Source organism: Mchenga conophoros, linkage group LG7, assembly GCF_057382185.1.
Source record: "Mchenga conophoros isolate Kocher_MC1m ecotype Shallow Benthic linkage group LG7, M_conophoros_male_GT1.1, whole genome shotgun sequence".
In the NCBI taxonomy this organism is placed as follows: Eukaryota; Metazoa; Chordata; class Actinopteri; order Cichliformes; family Cichlidae; genus Mchenga; species Mchenga conophoros.
Window position 1 is genome coordinate 15,257,631 of NC_140532.1, and position 16,172 is coordinate 15,273,802.

The 16,172-nt window shown below is 40.5% G+C and overlaps 2 protein-coding genes across 4 annotated transcripts; both read right to left on the bottom strand.

Moving 5' to 3' along the window:
• Nucleotides 1-38: 38 nt before the first annotated feature.
• Nucleotides 39-4,369, bottom strand: gnb5a (guanine nucleotide binding protein (G protein), beta 5a). 2 transcript variants are annotated; one of them, XM_085282422.1, is made up of 11 exons: nucleotides 4,123-4,366; nucleotides 3,415-3,551; nucleotides 3,271-3,312; nucleotides 2,814-2,890; nucleotides 2,570-2,702; nucleotides 2,144-2,287; nucleotides 1,958-2,049; nucleotides 1,596-1,644; nucleotides 1,363-1,459; nucleotides 1,101-1,267; nucleotides 39-1,016 (listed from the first exon to the last, which is right to left on the bottom strand). In XM_085282422.1, the coding sequence occupies exons 1-11, from the start codon at nucleotides 4,256-4,258 to the stop codon at nucleotides 1,005-1,007; spliced, it is 1,086 nt and encodes a 361-aa protein (XP_085138548.1). In that variant the 5' UTR covers nucleotides 4,259-4,366; the 3' UTR covers nucleotides 39-1,004. The 2 variants fall into 2 exon arrangements, with proteins under 2 accessions (XP_085138548.1, XP_085138549.1); XM_085282423.1 differs by having other exon boundaries at nucleotides 990-1,267; nucleotides 4,123-4,369.
• A 414-nt stretch (nucleotides 4,370-4,783) lies between these two features.
• On the bottom strand, nucleotides 4,784-16,054 carry myo5c (myosin VC). 2 transcript variants are annotated; one of them, XM_085282420.1, is made up of 40 exons: nucleotides 15,936-16,054; nucleotides 15,501-15,611; nucleotides 15,216-15,387; nucleotides 14,671-14,815; nucleotides 13,738-13,894; nucleotides 13,477-13,620; nucleotides 13,306-13,387; nucleotides 13,047-13,154; nucleotides 12,861-12,967; nucleotides 12,508-12,773; nucleotides 12,324-12,405; nucleotides 12,095-12,235; nucleotides 11,869-11,991; nucleotides 11,689-11,772; nucleotides 11,473-11,604; nucleotides 11,233-11,330; nucleotides 11,048-11,134; nucleotides 10,743-10,854; nucleotides 10,449-10,660; nucleotides 10,179-10,344; nucleotides 9,940-10,086; nucleotides 9,692-9,856; nucleotides 9,487-9,580; nucleotides 9,341-9,404; nucleotides 8,752-9,026; nucleotides 8,598-8,661; nucleotides 8,437-8,517; nucleotides 8,147-8,327; nucleotides 7,961-8,054; nucleotides 7,816-7,879; nucleotides 7,559-7,727; nucleotides 7,402-7,486; nucleotides 7,208-7,306; nucleotides 6,886-7,040; nucleotides 6,502-6,591; nucleotides 6,240-6,390; nucleotides 5,874-6,159; nucleotides 5,620-5,794; nucleotides 5,441-5,521; nucleotides 4,784-5,350 (listed from the first exon to the last, which is right to left on the bottom strand). In XM_085282420.1, the coding sequence occupies exons 1-40, from the start codon at nucleotides 15,960-15,962 to the stop codon at nucleotides 5,198-5,200; spliced, it is 5,229 nt and encodes a 1,742-aa protein (XP_085138546.1). In that variant the 5' UTR covers nucleotides 15,963-16,054; the 3' UTR covers nucleotides 4,784-5,197. The 2 variants fall into 2 exon arrangements, with proteins under 2 accessions (XP_085138546.1, XP_085138547.1); XM_085282421.1 differs by lacking the exons at nucleotides 15,501-15,611; nucleotides 15,936-16,054 and having other exon boundaries at nucleotides 15,256-15,367.
• Nucleotides 16,055-16,172: the final 118 nt, after the last annotated feature.

Sequence of the window (16,172 nt, forward strand, 5' to 3'; positions counted from 1 at the left end):
AATAATAATAATAATAATAATAAAGAGACACGTAGGAGCGATATTCAAAACTGATTTTATTATGTTTGTAATAGTTTGATTAACAGTCCCCTGCATATCTGTACACTAAACTACAATAATTACTCTAAATATGAAATTACAACCATTGGACAACTGCATGAAAAGGAGTACATTCAATTATATGTATATATATTTTTTAATTAATTTTTTTTAACTTATTAGTATTTCAACAGTGGGGTAGCACAAGTTCAGGGTGTCTCTAGTGCACATCGAGTAGTGAGTGGCTTCCACATCTGGAAACGCAAAAAGATGTAGTAAACCATATTTTAAATTACAGGTATGAAAAAAAATCATTCATCTCATGTTTACCTATTAATGTGCTTTCTTTGCATTGATATTGATACAGTATTATATTGGCAGGTGAGAAGCAGCTGTTGGGTGCACACGTTGTTTGTTAGATGTACATTTAATATAATTTCCAAAATAAAATATTAATTTGTACCTTTCTCCATAAATCTCATTATTATTTCTCATTACTTTTGCCATTCACAGAAAAGCCCCCCTGCTCTTTGATGTCTCCTCTGAATGAATGTCCTCATTTGTTTAATAAAAAATAATAACAATAAGTAAACATGTATTTTCCTCCATGTGGGCTAATTAACACATCACATTATTGTGTCACTTCTATCCTAGACTGATGCAAGCCACTACCAATAATATTTTCAGTAATATACTTGTTTTAAACTTCATAGATGTAATCGTAAGAACTTCTGTGCACCTTTTCTTCCCATCACATTGTAATGCAAGCTAGCCATTTGGTTTATTACTCTTTAAAATATGTAAATCTACCCTGGCCAAAACACTGGAGTATATACAATGCTATTGATGTGCCCTATGTACAATCAAAACTGAGTCTCTATCTCTGTGATTGTACTCTAGCAAACAGAAACATCAGTGTGTCTTCAGTAGGTCTGTCTACTATTTAATCGTTTTTGTCTTGATGCTTAGGCCCAGATCTGGAAGGCAAAGAAAATAGACATTACAAGATATAACCAGACAGAAACCTGGAGTAATCACATGTGCCAGATCAGATATCATACCCGAAGAGTGTGGTCCCAGGAACCTGTGCAGAAGGCTGTCCCATCAGGGGAAACCCGCAGGGTGCTGACACGGTTCTCGTGTCCAAACAGAATAGAGACCCGTGTTCCTTTGAGAACATCCCAAACATTAATGGTGTAGTCGTTGTAGCCACCAAACAGTAGCCGGCCTGGGGAAAGAGAGGGCACACCCAAAATGTTTTAGCGGCATTATCCTTAAGCTCAGTACAAACAACGGCGAAGGTAAATATTCTATATATCGTACCACTGAGCGAGAAATCAACACTGGAGACGCCAAATATGATGCTGTCTTTGGAATAGATAGCCACTTCCCTGTCTGCCCTTAGGTCATACAGGCGGCACTGTAACAAAGGGGAGTGTTTTCATTTTTTTCTGTTTTTTTATGGTGCAGTGTAATTATGATTAATTATCTGCAGCACGCTGCACATGAAAACTGGCTTCACCAGTCAAAGGTAACATGAAGAAATCAATTCTTACTGTAGCGTCATCCGATCCAGATGCAAAAGCGTCTCCGCTGGGATAGTATCTGTTAAAATACAGACAGCAGTAATAAGAAATCAATTTTTAAAGCTCTTACATGTAAGATTTGAATACTTCTGACTTATAGCAACTCCTAGTGGTAGCATAAGAAAATGAGACTCCAGATTTTAACATTTTTGTTTGCAAACAAAAATATAGAGGCCATTACAATAACATAAAATATGTTATGATAATGCACACATGATGAGGCCTTTAAAACACTTCCTTTTAATGCGTAATTATAAATAGAAAAGGCACTCATCTTTACACTTACCTTCTCTACACTTATATTCAGGAGCCATTACAAGGGTGTGACTTACCGTACGCTATTTATGTCTGACTCGTGAGTTTCAAAGGACTGAATACACTGCCCTGAACGCATATCCCAGACATTGGCCTTCTTATCACAGCCCTGCCAATGAAAGCAAAGCAGAAAGTGTCAAAAATTTCAGTGTTTAGCCTCTTTAAGTAAGCTGTACCGAAAGCTGTGCAGAAAGTGTCCTCACCCCCGAAACAAACGTGTTTCCGGTTTCAGATGGGGCCAGATCCAGACACAACACGTCTGCAGCGTGTCCATGGAAACTCTGTAACAGCTGCCCACTCTCAACATCCCATAATGCACATGTTCCATCCCCGCTGGACGTCAGGATCTTGAATGCATGCGGCAAGAGAAAAAAAAGAAAGAAGTCGTTACAGGCTATCATGTAGTTGTAAATGGACTGCCTTTGCAGTGTGACACCTCATGTGACCAGGAAGTCAAACTTGTAAATTATTAACAAAGTATGGGAGCTCTCACTGGAATATAGAAGGAAGTGATATCTGATTGAGAGAAAAATAAAAAGGTAGCTTGCAGCTACTGTTTCCACAGGCATTTTACCCATGATCCTCAGTGGTTTGTGGATGTTTTTAGAGTGTGGTGACAGTTTTCTCACCTGCATATCCGAGTTGGTGAAGCTACAAGCAGACAGGTAGTTTGTGTGCATGGCCACTGACTTCTTCTTTGCAGCTAAGTTCTCATTCTTGTCCAAAGACAGAGGATAAACTGAGCATTTATTGTCCAGGCCTCTGCAACAGAGAAGCTACACACTTTACCACAAAAACAAAATACAGAAAAGCAACAAAAAATACAGCAAAATACAACCAGATCTGGATCATCATAGAGAGTAACGCACTCACCCACAAGCTACAGCGCAGCCAGAGGGGGCATAGGCACAGGCCATCACCCAGGTGCAAGGCATTGTCACAGCATGTTCCTATAAACATCAGAAGACAAGGCTTTTGTGCTCGAGCCGCACAGGGAGAATTCATTATCCATAATCAAAGCAGAACAACTAGCTTTGGTTTGTCCCATGTAGAAAACTTTAGAAAACACTTTTACACAATTTCAGTTTTTATCATCTAACTCTGATGTCTCCTTCATAAAAACAGGACAGTTGGATTTACCATCAGCACACAATAGATATATTGATGCACAAATCCTATGTGTCACTCCTATCTGATCTAAAAAAAAAAAATTCTATCTAAAGCAAACTTATTACCATCATGGAAATTTATATTATTTTTATTGTTATCGATTCAAAAGCAAAAAATACAAATATCTAAGAATACGTGACCCATGAAAAGTAAAAGTTACCTTGTTGGTGGTGAAAGCGTCCCACACAATAACTTTTCCATCCTGTATCAAAAGATAATAAAGGTTTGTACACTTTTAAAACACATGCCACCAACAACAAACTTGCTCTGCAGTCAGCTGGAAACAAGACTAGGGGTTTGTGACCTGTGAGGAGCTGACGATCCTCCTCTTGTCCTTGCACCAGTCCATGCACAGAACTTTATTCCCGTGCCCCTTCAGGGTCCTCCGGGTCTTCATGACAAACTGGCCAAGCCCCTCCACCTTCTCTGCCACCTGATGTACTGCACAAACACACATGTATATTATACATTAAACATGTCCCCACATTAACACTCGTGGCAGCAGCCAGGATTAAACTACAGCAGGCCCATCTAAATGGAGGAATATTGAATTAATCTATTTTTAATCTGCCATGTCTCAGATAGCCCGAATCACATAAAATATGCATCAGAAATGACCTGTGCTTGATTTTCACGTTTTTATTTCACACTCTTGCTTTAATTGTCATATTGTTCAGATATTATGAGTAAAATATGAGTAAAAATAAATCAATAAATAAAAAGAAAGAAAGTAAAGGAAAACAGTCCATGGATGAAACATGGATGAAAGTATTAGGCTATGAAATGGGGAGGCAAACAAAACAGCCTGCCCCCGTCTCTTGACAAATCGGTGACATCGGCGCCGATCGGATCGATAATCTGCTCCGCCAAATCCCCCATCTCCGGTAACACCGGCGATCTTTGACTTCTGGCGGAGAAACGTGAGGCTATGAGGAGACGCTCGCTGTTATCCGTCCCGTCACAGGGTAAACGCAGGAATGAATCAGGGCCTCTCCATTTTTTTAGCACTCACGCTCGACATCGTGCAGCTTCGCTCTTTCCTCCTCCAGCTTCGACTTCAGCGTCTCCGACTCCGTTTTGAGGTGAGCCAGAGTCTCGTTCAGCGGTACCTCCTGTGTCGCCATTTCAGGGGTTGGAGGGGATCTCATATATTTCCTTTGAGCAGGAAGCGATCGGCAGCGAAAAGGCTTAGAGCAGAGCTAACAGCTGATGCTGCTGTCATGACGTCAGAGGGCGAAGATGCTCCTCCAGTTTCCAGGGGAGGAGGATCCTGCATCCCGGTGATGCTGCCGCACACACACACACACACACACACACACAGGATGCATCCCCTAAGCAACACTACACTCAGCTTAATAATGCATTTTTTTCACGCTGCCCACATGAAGAGAAGGGACAAGCTCGTTTGCCTGAAAGGCATTAATGTGGCAGAGGGAGAGGGAGAGAGGGCTTTCTGGCATTTTAATATGCTGAAATGGAGCAAAGATGTTTTCATTTTAACCAAAAAAGAATTACTGAGAAAACAAGTAATATTGTTTGTTAAAGTAATTTTATTCTTCTTCATTTTTTTTAATGAGCTGTTATGAGTTGGTGATTTGGCATGCTATTTTATAAATTCATATTACTTCATTTTCACATCTTACATCCTCTGATTCAACTACAGGACACACATATGAAAAAAATACACAGTGAGCATTTAATTAACTCATATTTTAGCCTTGCTGTATTTTAACCTGAGTATATGATAGTATAAAATAGGTTTGCATTGGTATAGCTTTAATCCAAGATAATGCCTTTATTCATTTATTTAGCATGTTATTGCAATTTAAATAAAAATGTACACACACACACACACACACACACACACACACACACATATTATATACAGTACACAAGAATAAAATATCATTGCTATGTCGTGTTTGGTCAAAATGTTGCAATGTTATTCAGTTGTTCTTTGTTTTAAACATGTGCTGTACAGGGTTTTAATGAAAGTGCTTAAATATTTCTATCTACAATCTAGTGCAACTTTAAACAGACTGACTAAGACTCAGCATAAGGAGTAAAAATGTCAAAGGATCTGTGTGTCAGATCCTGTTGAGGAAGTCGAGATGAAGGCTGTTCGGGACCTGCAGCAGCTCCAGAGCCTGTGTGGACGTGCAGAAAGGAAACGTGACCTGGAAACGATAATCTGCATCCAGCATCAGCTGTGCGGAGCCTTCGTGGTCTTGGAGCAAAGACTGGAATGAGAAATATATTGACAGCTTAGTCAACTGTATTTATTTTGGCTAGGAGAGTGTTTATATTTGAAAATGAACAGCTGGGCTCACCTGAACTTTGCGGACAAACGATGATGTCACTCTTTTTTCAAAATCGTCAATGGGCGTGTACGAGTTCAAAATTTTGACAATCTACAAATTTTAATGTTAGGTTGGAGTTTAGTGCGAGATTTAAAAATGAAAAAAAAAGAACCCACCAAAACCACATTTTAGACAACAGATGGAAGTACCTGAACGGGGCTGAGTTCAGAGCATTTTTCAATGATCTCCTTGGCATCATCATCAGTGGATTTGTTGACTTGCAGTAACCACGCAGTTTGAGCCAGTGGCTTCAAAGTATCCATAGCATTCACGTTTTGAAGTTCCTTCTCTTTCAGCCACTCTTCTAGATAACTGATGTTGCATCTGAAAAGAGAAAGCAGCTGTTAAACTAAACTCTCTTTGAGTTGTGTTCAAAGCACATACCTGATCTGCGAGCACAGACCTGATCTGCATCCCCTTCCTGCAGGAGCACATGTCCTTGCGGAGCATGATGTTGTTAAGAGTGATCGCAGCCACGAGGTAGAACAGCTGTTTGATCACTTGTTTGATGAGGCCCTGGTCCAGACTATGGTGGTTCATGGTGGAGTGGAAGACAGTTAGATGCTGGAGGATGGAGGAGATGGTGTAGGTCTCTGATTCCTCATAGAAGCTGTTGGAACGCTTCCTGAAGCCCGTCGGCTTCATGCTAGAAATCCCCTGTAGACTCTCGTGCTCCAGCATGCCGGGTACTAAGAAAGTGTAGAAGTAGGGTTTAGCTTACTCATAAAAGGATTTTTTTGGCAAAATATTACATTTGAAAAAACATTACCAATAGTGGGAGTAAGAGTCTTTTGCATGACTGAGATAAACCGATGATAGATTTGGATGGCCAGATCGCTGAGAATCTGTCTGTGTTCCGACAAATCGAAATTCTGCAAGCAGTTTTTTTTCTGGCGAGGTGTACTTTGCTTCAGGAACTCCTTTTGTTAACAGGATGGAAAACAAGAGCATTTTAATATGTATATGATATTATCAACAGACAGAAATGAAACAGTAACTACTGATTTTTTTTAAAAAAAGTAAATTTGTACTTCCTCCCCGCTGTACTGCTTCAGACAGTTGAGGAGCTGGTGGGTGTTTGAGAGCCAGAAGGACAGGAACTCTAAATCTTTTTGATGACTCTAAAACAGGAAAATGTTGTTTACATTATTAGATATAAACAATACCTCAAAATACATCAATCCATTTACCAGTCTATCCATATATATCCAGGGGAACAGAGAGGTGTTCCCAGGCCAGCCAAGAGATATAATCTCTGCAGCATGTCCTGGGTCTACCCCACCTCCTCCTGCTAGGACTTGTTTCTCAGCTAGCTTAACCCCACCTATCTGGGGTGCAAAACCCCAAACGAGAATCTTGAGCTCAAGAGCTTTACTTCCTGGTTAAACAAGGGTTACAAAAATAGTTAACTTTACCACGATGACTTTCTTGACTCCACCAATGATTGCATTCATAAGGGACTTGAGTTTTGCCTCATCGTTCAGGTAGTCCGCATGGCGGATGCACATGAAGAGGATGTAAGCTGGCAGGGTCGGGATCATGTTGACCGCCACGCCTTTGAGTTTCAGATCTGCGAGGAAATTGGGACAAATTTGTCCGAGAATATGGTTTATCCATTCATCCGAGTTTTAATACCCTCACTCCTGCTCACATCCATGGATCAAATAGCTTATATGATTATTAAATAAAAGGCAGGTAACATGGGCATATTGCAGACATAGTGCAGGGGAAGAATACCCAGAATGATGTTTTCAATGAGCCTTGGTTCATCCTCTCTCTTGTACTCCAACATGCCAAGGTAATCTTTGGGAAGGGTGGATGCAGTTTTTTGCCTCGCTGTTTGAGAAACAATAAATGTGATGAAAAAGTTGAGACAGCTTGTATGGACTCGATTTCTTTGTTTACATGTGGCGCAGGAGCTCCAGTGCTACCTCTCTGTGACGTTTCGAGGCTCTTAACTTGAGTCTGAAGTTTCTTTATTAATCTGTCTTTCTGGTCGAGCAGCTCGTCAAAGTCCTGAATTAAAAGTGGAATCAGTTATTGGTTTACTCTCACTGTAACCTTCTACCCTTCGTACGCTCAACGCACCATGTTCTCAGCAGTTAACCGTGAAGTCTCCTCTCTGAGTTTGCTTTTGACCTCATTCTCCATCAGCTGCTGTCTCTTCAAGTGATCATTCTCCTCTTCCAGCTCCTCTACTCTGCCTTGAAGCTCTCTCTTCTCCCCCTCCAGCTCTTCAGCTTTTTCCTCAAAGTACCTAAAAAAAACATCCAAAATCAGGATGAACCAGATATGACCATCACTACTTTAATCAAGAAAGACATCACTACCGCTGAGTAATTTACCTCCGTTGTGAGCTCTCTTCTGTAATCTTCTTTTGAAGATTGTGAGAGATCTCTTTGTTTTTTTCTGTTGAATGACATAAAAATAAAAGAGCAAGTTAAAACAGTAATCTGCTTCACTGCGAGACTCCTGAACAAAAGAGTGTACCTGTTAATTCTCTTTTCTGCTCCTCAACAAGGCCTTCAAGCTCTTGTTTCTGTCTCTGCAGCTCTGAAACCCGCAGCTTCAGCTCCGGGATCACCTGCGAATGAAATTAAAGCAGACGTCACAGTTACATTCTGAAGCTCGCACCTTTAACCCGTGACGTATCGAATAATACGTGCAATGACATACTGAGTTTTCACTGCTGAGTCTGGACACTTCTTGGCAAATATTTTCATTGACATTGCTTTTCTCCTGGAACAGGTTTTGCAGCTTGCTGTTCTCATTCTCAAGGTGGTCCACTTTCAATTTCAAGCCCTCTACTTGAGTCTCATAGCTTTCCTTCTGCTCCCTCTGGTGGTTTTCTAGAATCCTGCCAACAAATGTGAGACATTTAACAAATTCAAGTACAGACACCCAGAAGGAAAGCTGCACGTTTCTGTTAATAAGAAAGTGGTTTGCTATGGTTGAAAAATGAAGACCTGATGGCTTTTTGTAGGCGTTCAAAGGCTGACAGCAAATCTTCAACTTCATAAATCTTCTCTGATTCGTCAGAAGTCATCCTTTGGAGAAACAATGTGTCAGATTAAATGACTAATAGAGATGAAGTGAGGAAACACAGTGCTCAAAATATCTGGATTACCCCAGAAGAACTTCCTCTTCAACAACACCTTCAAGAAGCTGCCTTGCGATCTCACTCACTTTACCTGCAGAAAACATTCAAGGCTCATCAACAAACAACTTCTTTTTCTTTACACAAAGGAGTTTTTTTTTTTTACATAAAATTCTATACACACCTCTTGCTTGTTCCGACTGCTGCTTCATCTTTCTCTCCATGTTATTTCTCTGATTTTGCAGGTTGTTCAGATCTCTGCGTAGCTCGGGAATTAGTTTGACATGCTTGGTGAGCTGGATGACCTGCTCCTGCAGGTCTGAGTTCGCCTGCGCCCCCTCTTCTAACTTTCTCTGCAGGATGACTCGTTCTTCTTTCAGCCTTTTTATCTCCTCTTTCAGAGTTGCCACCTCGGCCTCGTGGTCCTGTCTCTGAATTTCAATGTTGTTTTCCGCGATCCTTCAGAGAAGAAAAAGCTATCTGATTAAACCAAAGAAGCTGGGATATATATATAGCTTCTTTGGGAGAAATATTAGCTTAAATATTTGCTCAACCATGCTGTACACCAGCAGTGTTTTTCTTTTTCCCTCACACTGTCCCCAAAGTGCTTGCTCATAAGGGGAGCTATATAAACAAAATTGAATTGAATTGAATTCTGCAATTGTTATACTGGTCCCACCGCTTGAGATCAAACTGGGCTGTGTGTTGCACATAAACTAAAAGGAGTTGGAACCCCAGCTGTAGATGATAAATCTCACTTTTTAAATACTTACTTTCTAAGCCTTGCTTCATTTTCTTTTTCTTCCAGAAGGTTCCTCTTTACTTGATCAAAGGTCTCTGAAAGATTGTGAGGCCGGTCACAAATGTGACGCAAACGCAGTCACTGTGGTGTTTATACAGAAATCTCAACTCTTATTACCTTTGGCGTCTTTGGTAGAAGCTTCAAATGTTTTCTCCAACTTCTCCTTCTCAAGGTTGAGAACTTCTACTTCCTTTTGAAGTTGTGCGATTGTCTAGGCAAGAAAAACAGGTTTTCCTAAAGGATCTCAAACAGAGCGCTTCCTCTGCAAACAAAAATGCAGCAAAGACACAAACAGACTTCAGGCATCAACTTCAATACTAACCAAACTGGCATCTTCTTTAGCTTTCTTCTCTCGTTTCTCTAAAGAAGCCTTCTGGTTGGTTGATTTTTCCAGCTGTGTCTCCAGACCCTGAAGCTTTTCCATAGTTTGGGAGTGTGAGTTTGCCAAGCTTGTCAACCTTTCCAATAATCCACGATTCTCTTTGTTCTGTCAGGGAACACATTAAATTACATTATCTGCAAAAAACAAAAAGAAAATCACAGCTAAAATTTGTCTCGAAGCACCGTTACCTGCTCTTCAATCTTCTTTCTGAGCTGCTGCACCCGGTAGGAGAGCTGGACATTAAGCACGAGCCGACGCATAGTCTGAAATCGCCGTCGTGCCAGCCACGCTCTGGCATACTTCTGGATAACCAGCGCTTTGTGTTCTTCTATCATCTGAGGTTTACATAAATCAGGAGGTTACATTCAATTTGTCAACAATATTTATTTTAGTGATGAAAATGATTCGTAAACTGTCTGTTACAGACCTTCTTGTATCGTTTACGAGCTATCCAACCTCGTGTGAAGGCCTGGATGGTGATGGTTGCCAGACGCACTACCTGGTAGACCTGCCTCAGGCGGTAGCCTCTCCAGTGTCTCTGTATCACCAATGCTGCCCAGCCCTGCTTCAGTGTCGCAGCAGTCACTGTTTTACTGAAGGTTTACAAACAAAATAAGTGTATATTCATTTTATAATCTTAAGAGGAATCTTTACAGGATGCAGGTCAACAAAACTCAAACAAGTGAACGGTTCTAACCGGACTGTCCTCTTTCCACGGACATACTGCTGGAGAATGATGGCGGCCTTTCTTAGGGCCAGGTACTTCCTCCTCTGGCTCCATCCACGAGCATGTTTCTGGATGGTCTCACAGGCTCCTCGAAGTCGGTCCAGACGCAGCTTCTCGAGATAAGCTACCTGACCAGCTCTGAAGAAGATCTTTGTCCGGCCAAACTTATACTGGTTAGAGTCCTGGGGAGCAAGCCATGAGGACAAAGTGATGCACGGCCATGAATGACACTTACATTAGTGAGTGCCATATGATACAACATACGTGAATCAACCTCTGCAGCACATTCTTGCAAGTCTGTTTCTTGTCATTGAGGTCTGCCTCCATGTGTGACATTAGGATACTGTATCTGCTGTAAAACTCAATGTATGTCCACCTACAAACAAAAACCATGCCAATACTCAGCATGATGACATGGAGCTGAACATGCTATAAGTTGTAATTATGCTGCATGAACATATATATATATATATATATATATATATATATATATATATATATATATATATATATATATATATATATATATATATATATATATATATATATATATATATATATACAGTCACCTGGATGGGTAGCTCTGTGCACTGATACGAATAGTTTCAAGGACTCCGCAGGCTCGCAGCTGCTGCACTACCCTCCTGGAGTCATACCTAAAAACATGAGAAAACACCAAAAACAGAAACATGAGCAAACACTTCAGTGACACAAGAGTGAAACATCTGAATTAAAAATTCATTAGTAATCATACTCAAATGGGAGCTTTTCATCGTTAGGCTTAATGCAGCGCACGTAGTGAGGCGTGGTCGCATTCAGTGTTTCCATGAGTAAGGAGAGGGAGCTGCGAAACTGCATTCAACAACATCGTTCAAGAGACAGAACAGAAATACAAATTCAGCCGGTTGGATAGGAAACAATACAGTATGTGAACTTCAGTGAGAATGTGAGTTCAGCCTAGAGCAAAGCAGAGAAACAGAGCAAACATTAGCACCTTATCTCCCACTGAGGTTCTCAGGTTTTTATTGGCTGGTTTCACTGAAGGCCTGGCGGGCTTCACTTTGACACTCTTACCGATCGCAGCGTTCTTCTCCTCCTCTTGGAAAAAGTTGGCCAGAAAAGGTAACTGATAACATTTGCAAATAAGAGGAATCTGTTAAAATGAGGAAAAGCAAACATAAAGTGAACATACGTGAAAGCTTTTGATTACCTTACTAGACCTCATCATGTCCACGAGTTCTTCATAGAGAGCATCTCTGTTCTTCTCGAGAAAACCTCTGCACTGATATTCCACCTGTAGAAATATGTATATAAGAAAAGAGTTCATAAAGTTTATAACGGCAGGGAATTTTTTGCTATATTGTGCAGATGCCAGGTGATTAGACTCCACCTTGTCTGCAAAGTGCTGAATCACAAAGGCCTCATTTGATAACCTGGGCTTCTCAAACATAGGGCTGGCTTGTAGGTAGTTATAAAGCTTTTGCAACCAGCTTTGATCGGTGCCTTGAGGGAACTGTGAAGCAGAAAGACGTAAAAAAAAAAAAGATGCTGACAATCAAGTCAAAATGCAATTTGTGACTGATAACACCAAGATCCTATTATTAATCAGATCTTACTAAACATTCTTCATCGAGCAAGTCAAGGATCCCCATCTTTGCTTCAATCAGATCGATGACAGGTTGATTGTCATAGAAATCTATCAGCGTCCATGGGATGTCCTCTTTCATGTACTCCTCTTGCTCCAGCTTGAATACATGCTGAAAAGACCCAAGAGAATAAACGTGTAAGCTGGTAAAGAGGTGCGTGTGGTAATTAGCAGTGAATGTGGAAGAAGGCATTGCTGACCAGGTTAAACTGCTGTTGAAGCTTTTCGTTTGCATAGTTGATGCAAAACTGTTCAAAGCTGTTGATGTCAAATGTTTCAAAACTGAAGGAAAAAAAACAGAATGGACATTTAAAAATGTCAGCAAAAGAAAGCTGCACACATATTGAAAAAAAGAAAAAGAAAAAAGAGTTGCGCTTGCATTACCCATAAATGTCCAGAACACCAATGAAAGCATGTTGCTTTCCTGGCACCTGTAGTGCTGTGTTTATCCTGTTTATAATGCAGTCAAACAGATGGGCATAGATACGCTTAGCTAGAGCGTCTCTGGCATTTACTGCCCGATCTTTGGGGACCGGCTTCACAACCGTTTCGGCTACCAGAACGATCCTCCGATGGCACAGCCAGCGTACGAGCCCCTCTGCGCTCACCCCCAGCAGCTCGCAGAAGACAGCCAGGTGTGGATCACTGGGCTGAAAGATATACAAATCAAGCTTTGTACATAACCTGGTGAATGATTCAAGATCGGTCGCACACACAAGTTATGAACAGCTACTCACGGGAACTAATGATTTGTCATCGCCTATGTTTTTAATCTCCACATTACCCAAATGCAGAATGGCTGCCAGAACTTTAAACACATCTGACTGAAAGTCCTCCTTCAATCCTGGAGAAAAGACGTTAAAGCTAAGATAAAACTTTAAAATCATAAAGGGAGGTTTCAGTCATGTTGAGGCAACCTTTACCCAGAAGTGAGAAGGTCTGTCGAGTCTCTTCCAAGTCCTTCTTGTCATTCACACCTTCAATGGTTATGTCACCACCCATGCAGGTGTAGTTGAACTTGTCTGCACTCTCTGCAGATGAAAGATTATATTACTGATGCTGCTTATAATAAACTACTGCAAGACTTAGTTGTGTTTTCTGGGTGAGTTAGTTTAAATAGTAATAAAACAGCAGCAGTTAAGTGTCACAGATCCACAATAAACCCTCAGTGCAAATACTTACGTAGTCTCAGGTTCTTAAACGCTGGTGAGTCTGCACAGGAACAAATCTGGTAAAATATGTGGTAATTACGCTCATTTTCTGCCTGAAACAAAAACAGAACTTAAGATTAGTATTATGGATTAAACACAGTAACGAAACTTGAAAGAATCCTGATCTCACAATCATGCATACCTGAAAGACCACTCTGGATTTCTCTAACAGGTAGGTCCTCATGTTTGCTCCGATGATCCGGTACTTCCTGTCAAAGCTGATCTCTGTGTATTTCCCAAAACGGCTGCTGTTGTCGTTCCTAGTGGTCTTTGCATTTCCTATTGCCTTAAGAGGAAATGAATTATAAGAACTATTTATAAGATTTTTTTGTGTATGAATAAATATGTGAACATTTTTGCCTGTTTAGTTCAACAGCTGTTTTGTGTAGTCTCGAGATCGTACCTCTGTTATTGGATTGGATGCCAGGACTTTGTCTTCAACTCGTGTCTTATTTGCAGATTTGCTCACAACAGCAAAGTACCTCATAGCGTATCGAGCAGACACCGTTTTACCAGCTCCAGATTCACCGCTGACTATGATAGACTGGTTCTTGTGGTTTCTGAGAAAGAAAAGGGGGATATAAACAAAGTACGCACCACTGTGTCTTGAAGCATTACTTGGGACTTACTTGGGCAGTTATTGACTAGATTTCATTTTAATGATCACCAGGACATAAACGCATGCACGCATAGCACACAACCATACAGTTGTGGTCAGGTGATGTCATGGCAATTTGGGGCCTTTAATTATTTCTTTGGACTTTTCTTTTTCCAGGGTGGAATGATTATGTTTAATGAGTTTAAAAAACAAAAACAAAAAAACCCAACAATAATTAGGCGCATTTTGAAGTGAGTTTGGCTTTTCTCTAACCCCCACAGGGTCAAATAGATATACATACACTCACTCAAATCTAATAAGTGGGGCTGAAGGCTGTACATTGTTTATTATCTTAACAAGGCCAAGGTCTATTAACTTCTCATTAGTGATCATGATTGCCTACAACTGTCAGTTTCCCTTTTCCAGCATAAAAAGGATTTGCCTGACAGCACTTATTGGACTGACTAATACTCAGAACAGTGGGAGACTCCAATGAACTCAGTGATCTGCAGATTCCAAGAGCATCAGTTCAAACAACTGTACATAAGTACAAGTTATTTAGATGTTTTAACACTTTCTTGGTGCTGACCAAGAAAGTTTGCCCCATGCATATGTTAGTAGAGTCCTTTTAAATCTGCAGACTCATGCTCACTGCCTCCAATCTGCATACAGCCATCAGTTCTCGCTGATGTAAAACTACTATAAAACTTAAATGAGGCAATTTCAACTTTTATTTACCTTGCCATCTGTTTGTAAGCCTCCTCTGCCACTGCAAATATATGAGGGTCCATGTCTCCCATGTTCTGTCCTGAGTAGGCATGAATGATTGCATCTCCATAGATAGGAAGCTGCTTATAGGGATTTAGAGCCACCAATATAATACCTGAAATGAGGGAACAACACAGACTGAGCAAGAAACTTAACCTGCTAACACCTCAGTACTCAGTTACACAAATGGGTGACAAAAACGAAAAAACACAACAACAGCATAAAGTGTTTTAGTAAGGTGTTGGTTCACTATGTTGGCCAAAAATCTCTGATGACTCTTAAAGCCATAATATGTGAGTCATTATTTGTATACTTATCATGTTATTCAGTGATTCATCGTGACTGCATCAGCTGCATCAGTATCCTGTTTGTGATCACTTGGAGCAACGTCGTATGAATTTACAGTAAAAATGCATTACAGAGCCACAGGACCACCTCATTGTAAGGGTCAAGTGTGAGAGGTTTTCCTTTAATTTATCACCCATTTGTCAGTTTAAGGCTTCTTGCAGTTGTACCACAGTAGGTATAGATGATTCTGGACTCCACAAATCGCACTTTGAGATTGTGCAGGACTGCAGGTTCATGCAAGTAACTCAGAGCTGTCAGGTCATTCTCTCCCACCAAGATGTCTGGGTTTCGGAGAGGAGGGAGTTGTGGTTTAGACGGGTCAACAGTGTAGCAGTACTCCTGTCCAGTGATAGGTGATGTAGGAGAATCAGGTCAGCTGGTGCTTCTCACCATTATAAATGTAATACAGTCATATATTGAGGGTATTATTAGTCACTTTCCATTTTACTTACAGAGCCATCCTCCAGAAGCAATTCAAGAACTTTATCTCCTGAATGGAAATCTTTTACAATCTCTGCCGATTTCCACACATGTTCTTCATCTGATATCCACACTCTGTTGTACTAAAATGATTAAAAAAGTGACAAATAATTATTTCAGTTATTAATGCCATGGCTTACTGTACAAGTGACTAAAACCAATACATGCAAGAGAAAATCCACCCAATAGGAACCAATACTCCATCATATATGCTACCTCATAATATTATACTATAAAAAGATGTAGCTAAGTGTTTCGCCTTTAAATTCCTGTGGATCTGTTTGCTTTACAACCTTTCAGAGCGCTGACAAAGTTTCCATATGCGTCTGTAAACTTGCAACCTCTAGACTGTATGGAAACATGATCTTACGTGTATTTTAAAAGATTAGGCTTGTTTTCCCTCTTACCTTGGTGTACAGTTCCAGCACAGCCATGTTTGTGCATTATTTTAGTAACTTTTTTTGTCCGTGTGTTTATCACTTGCTGTTTCACCGCTTTCCAGGTTGCCAACACATTTCCTCCCCGCCCCTCACAAATATTCCGGAATAACCTGTCAAGTTAGATTACAAACTCCCGATGATCTTTTTCAAAATAAGAGTCACCCTAAGGCGTTTTTTGAAATACACTCTGCATCATTACAGACG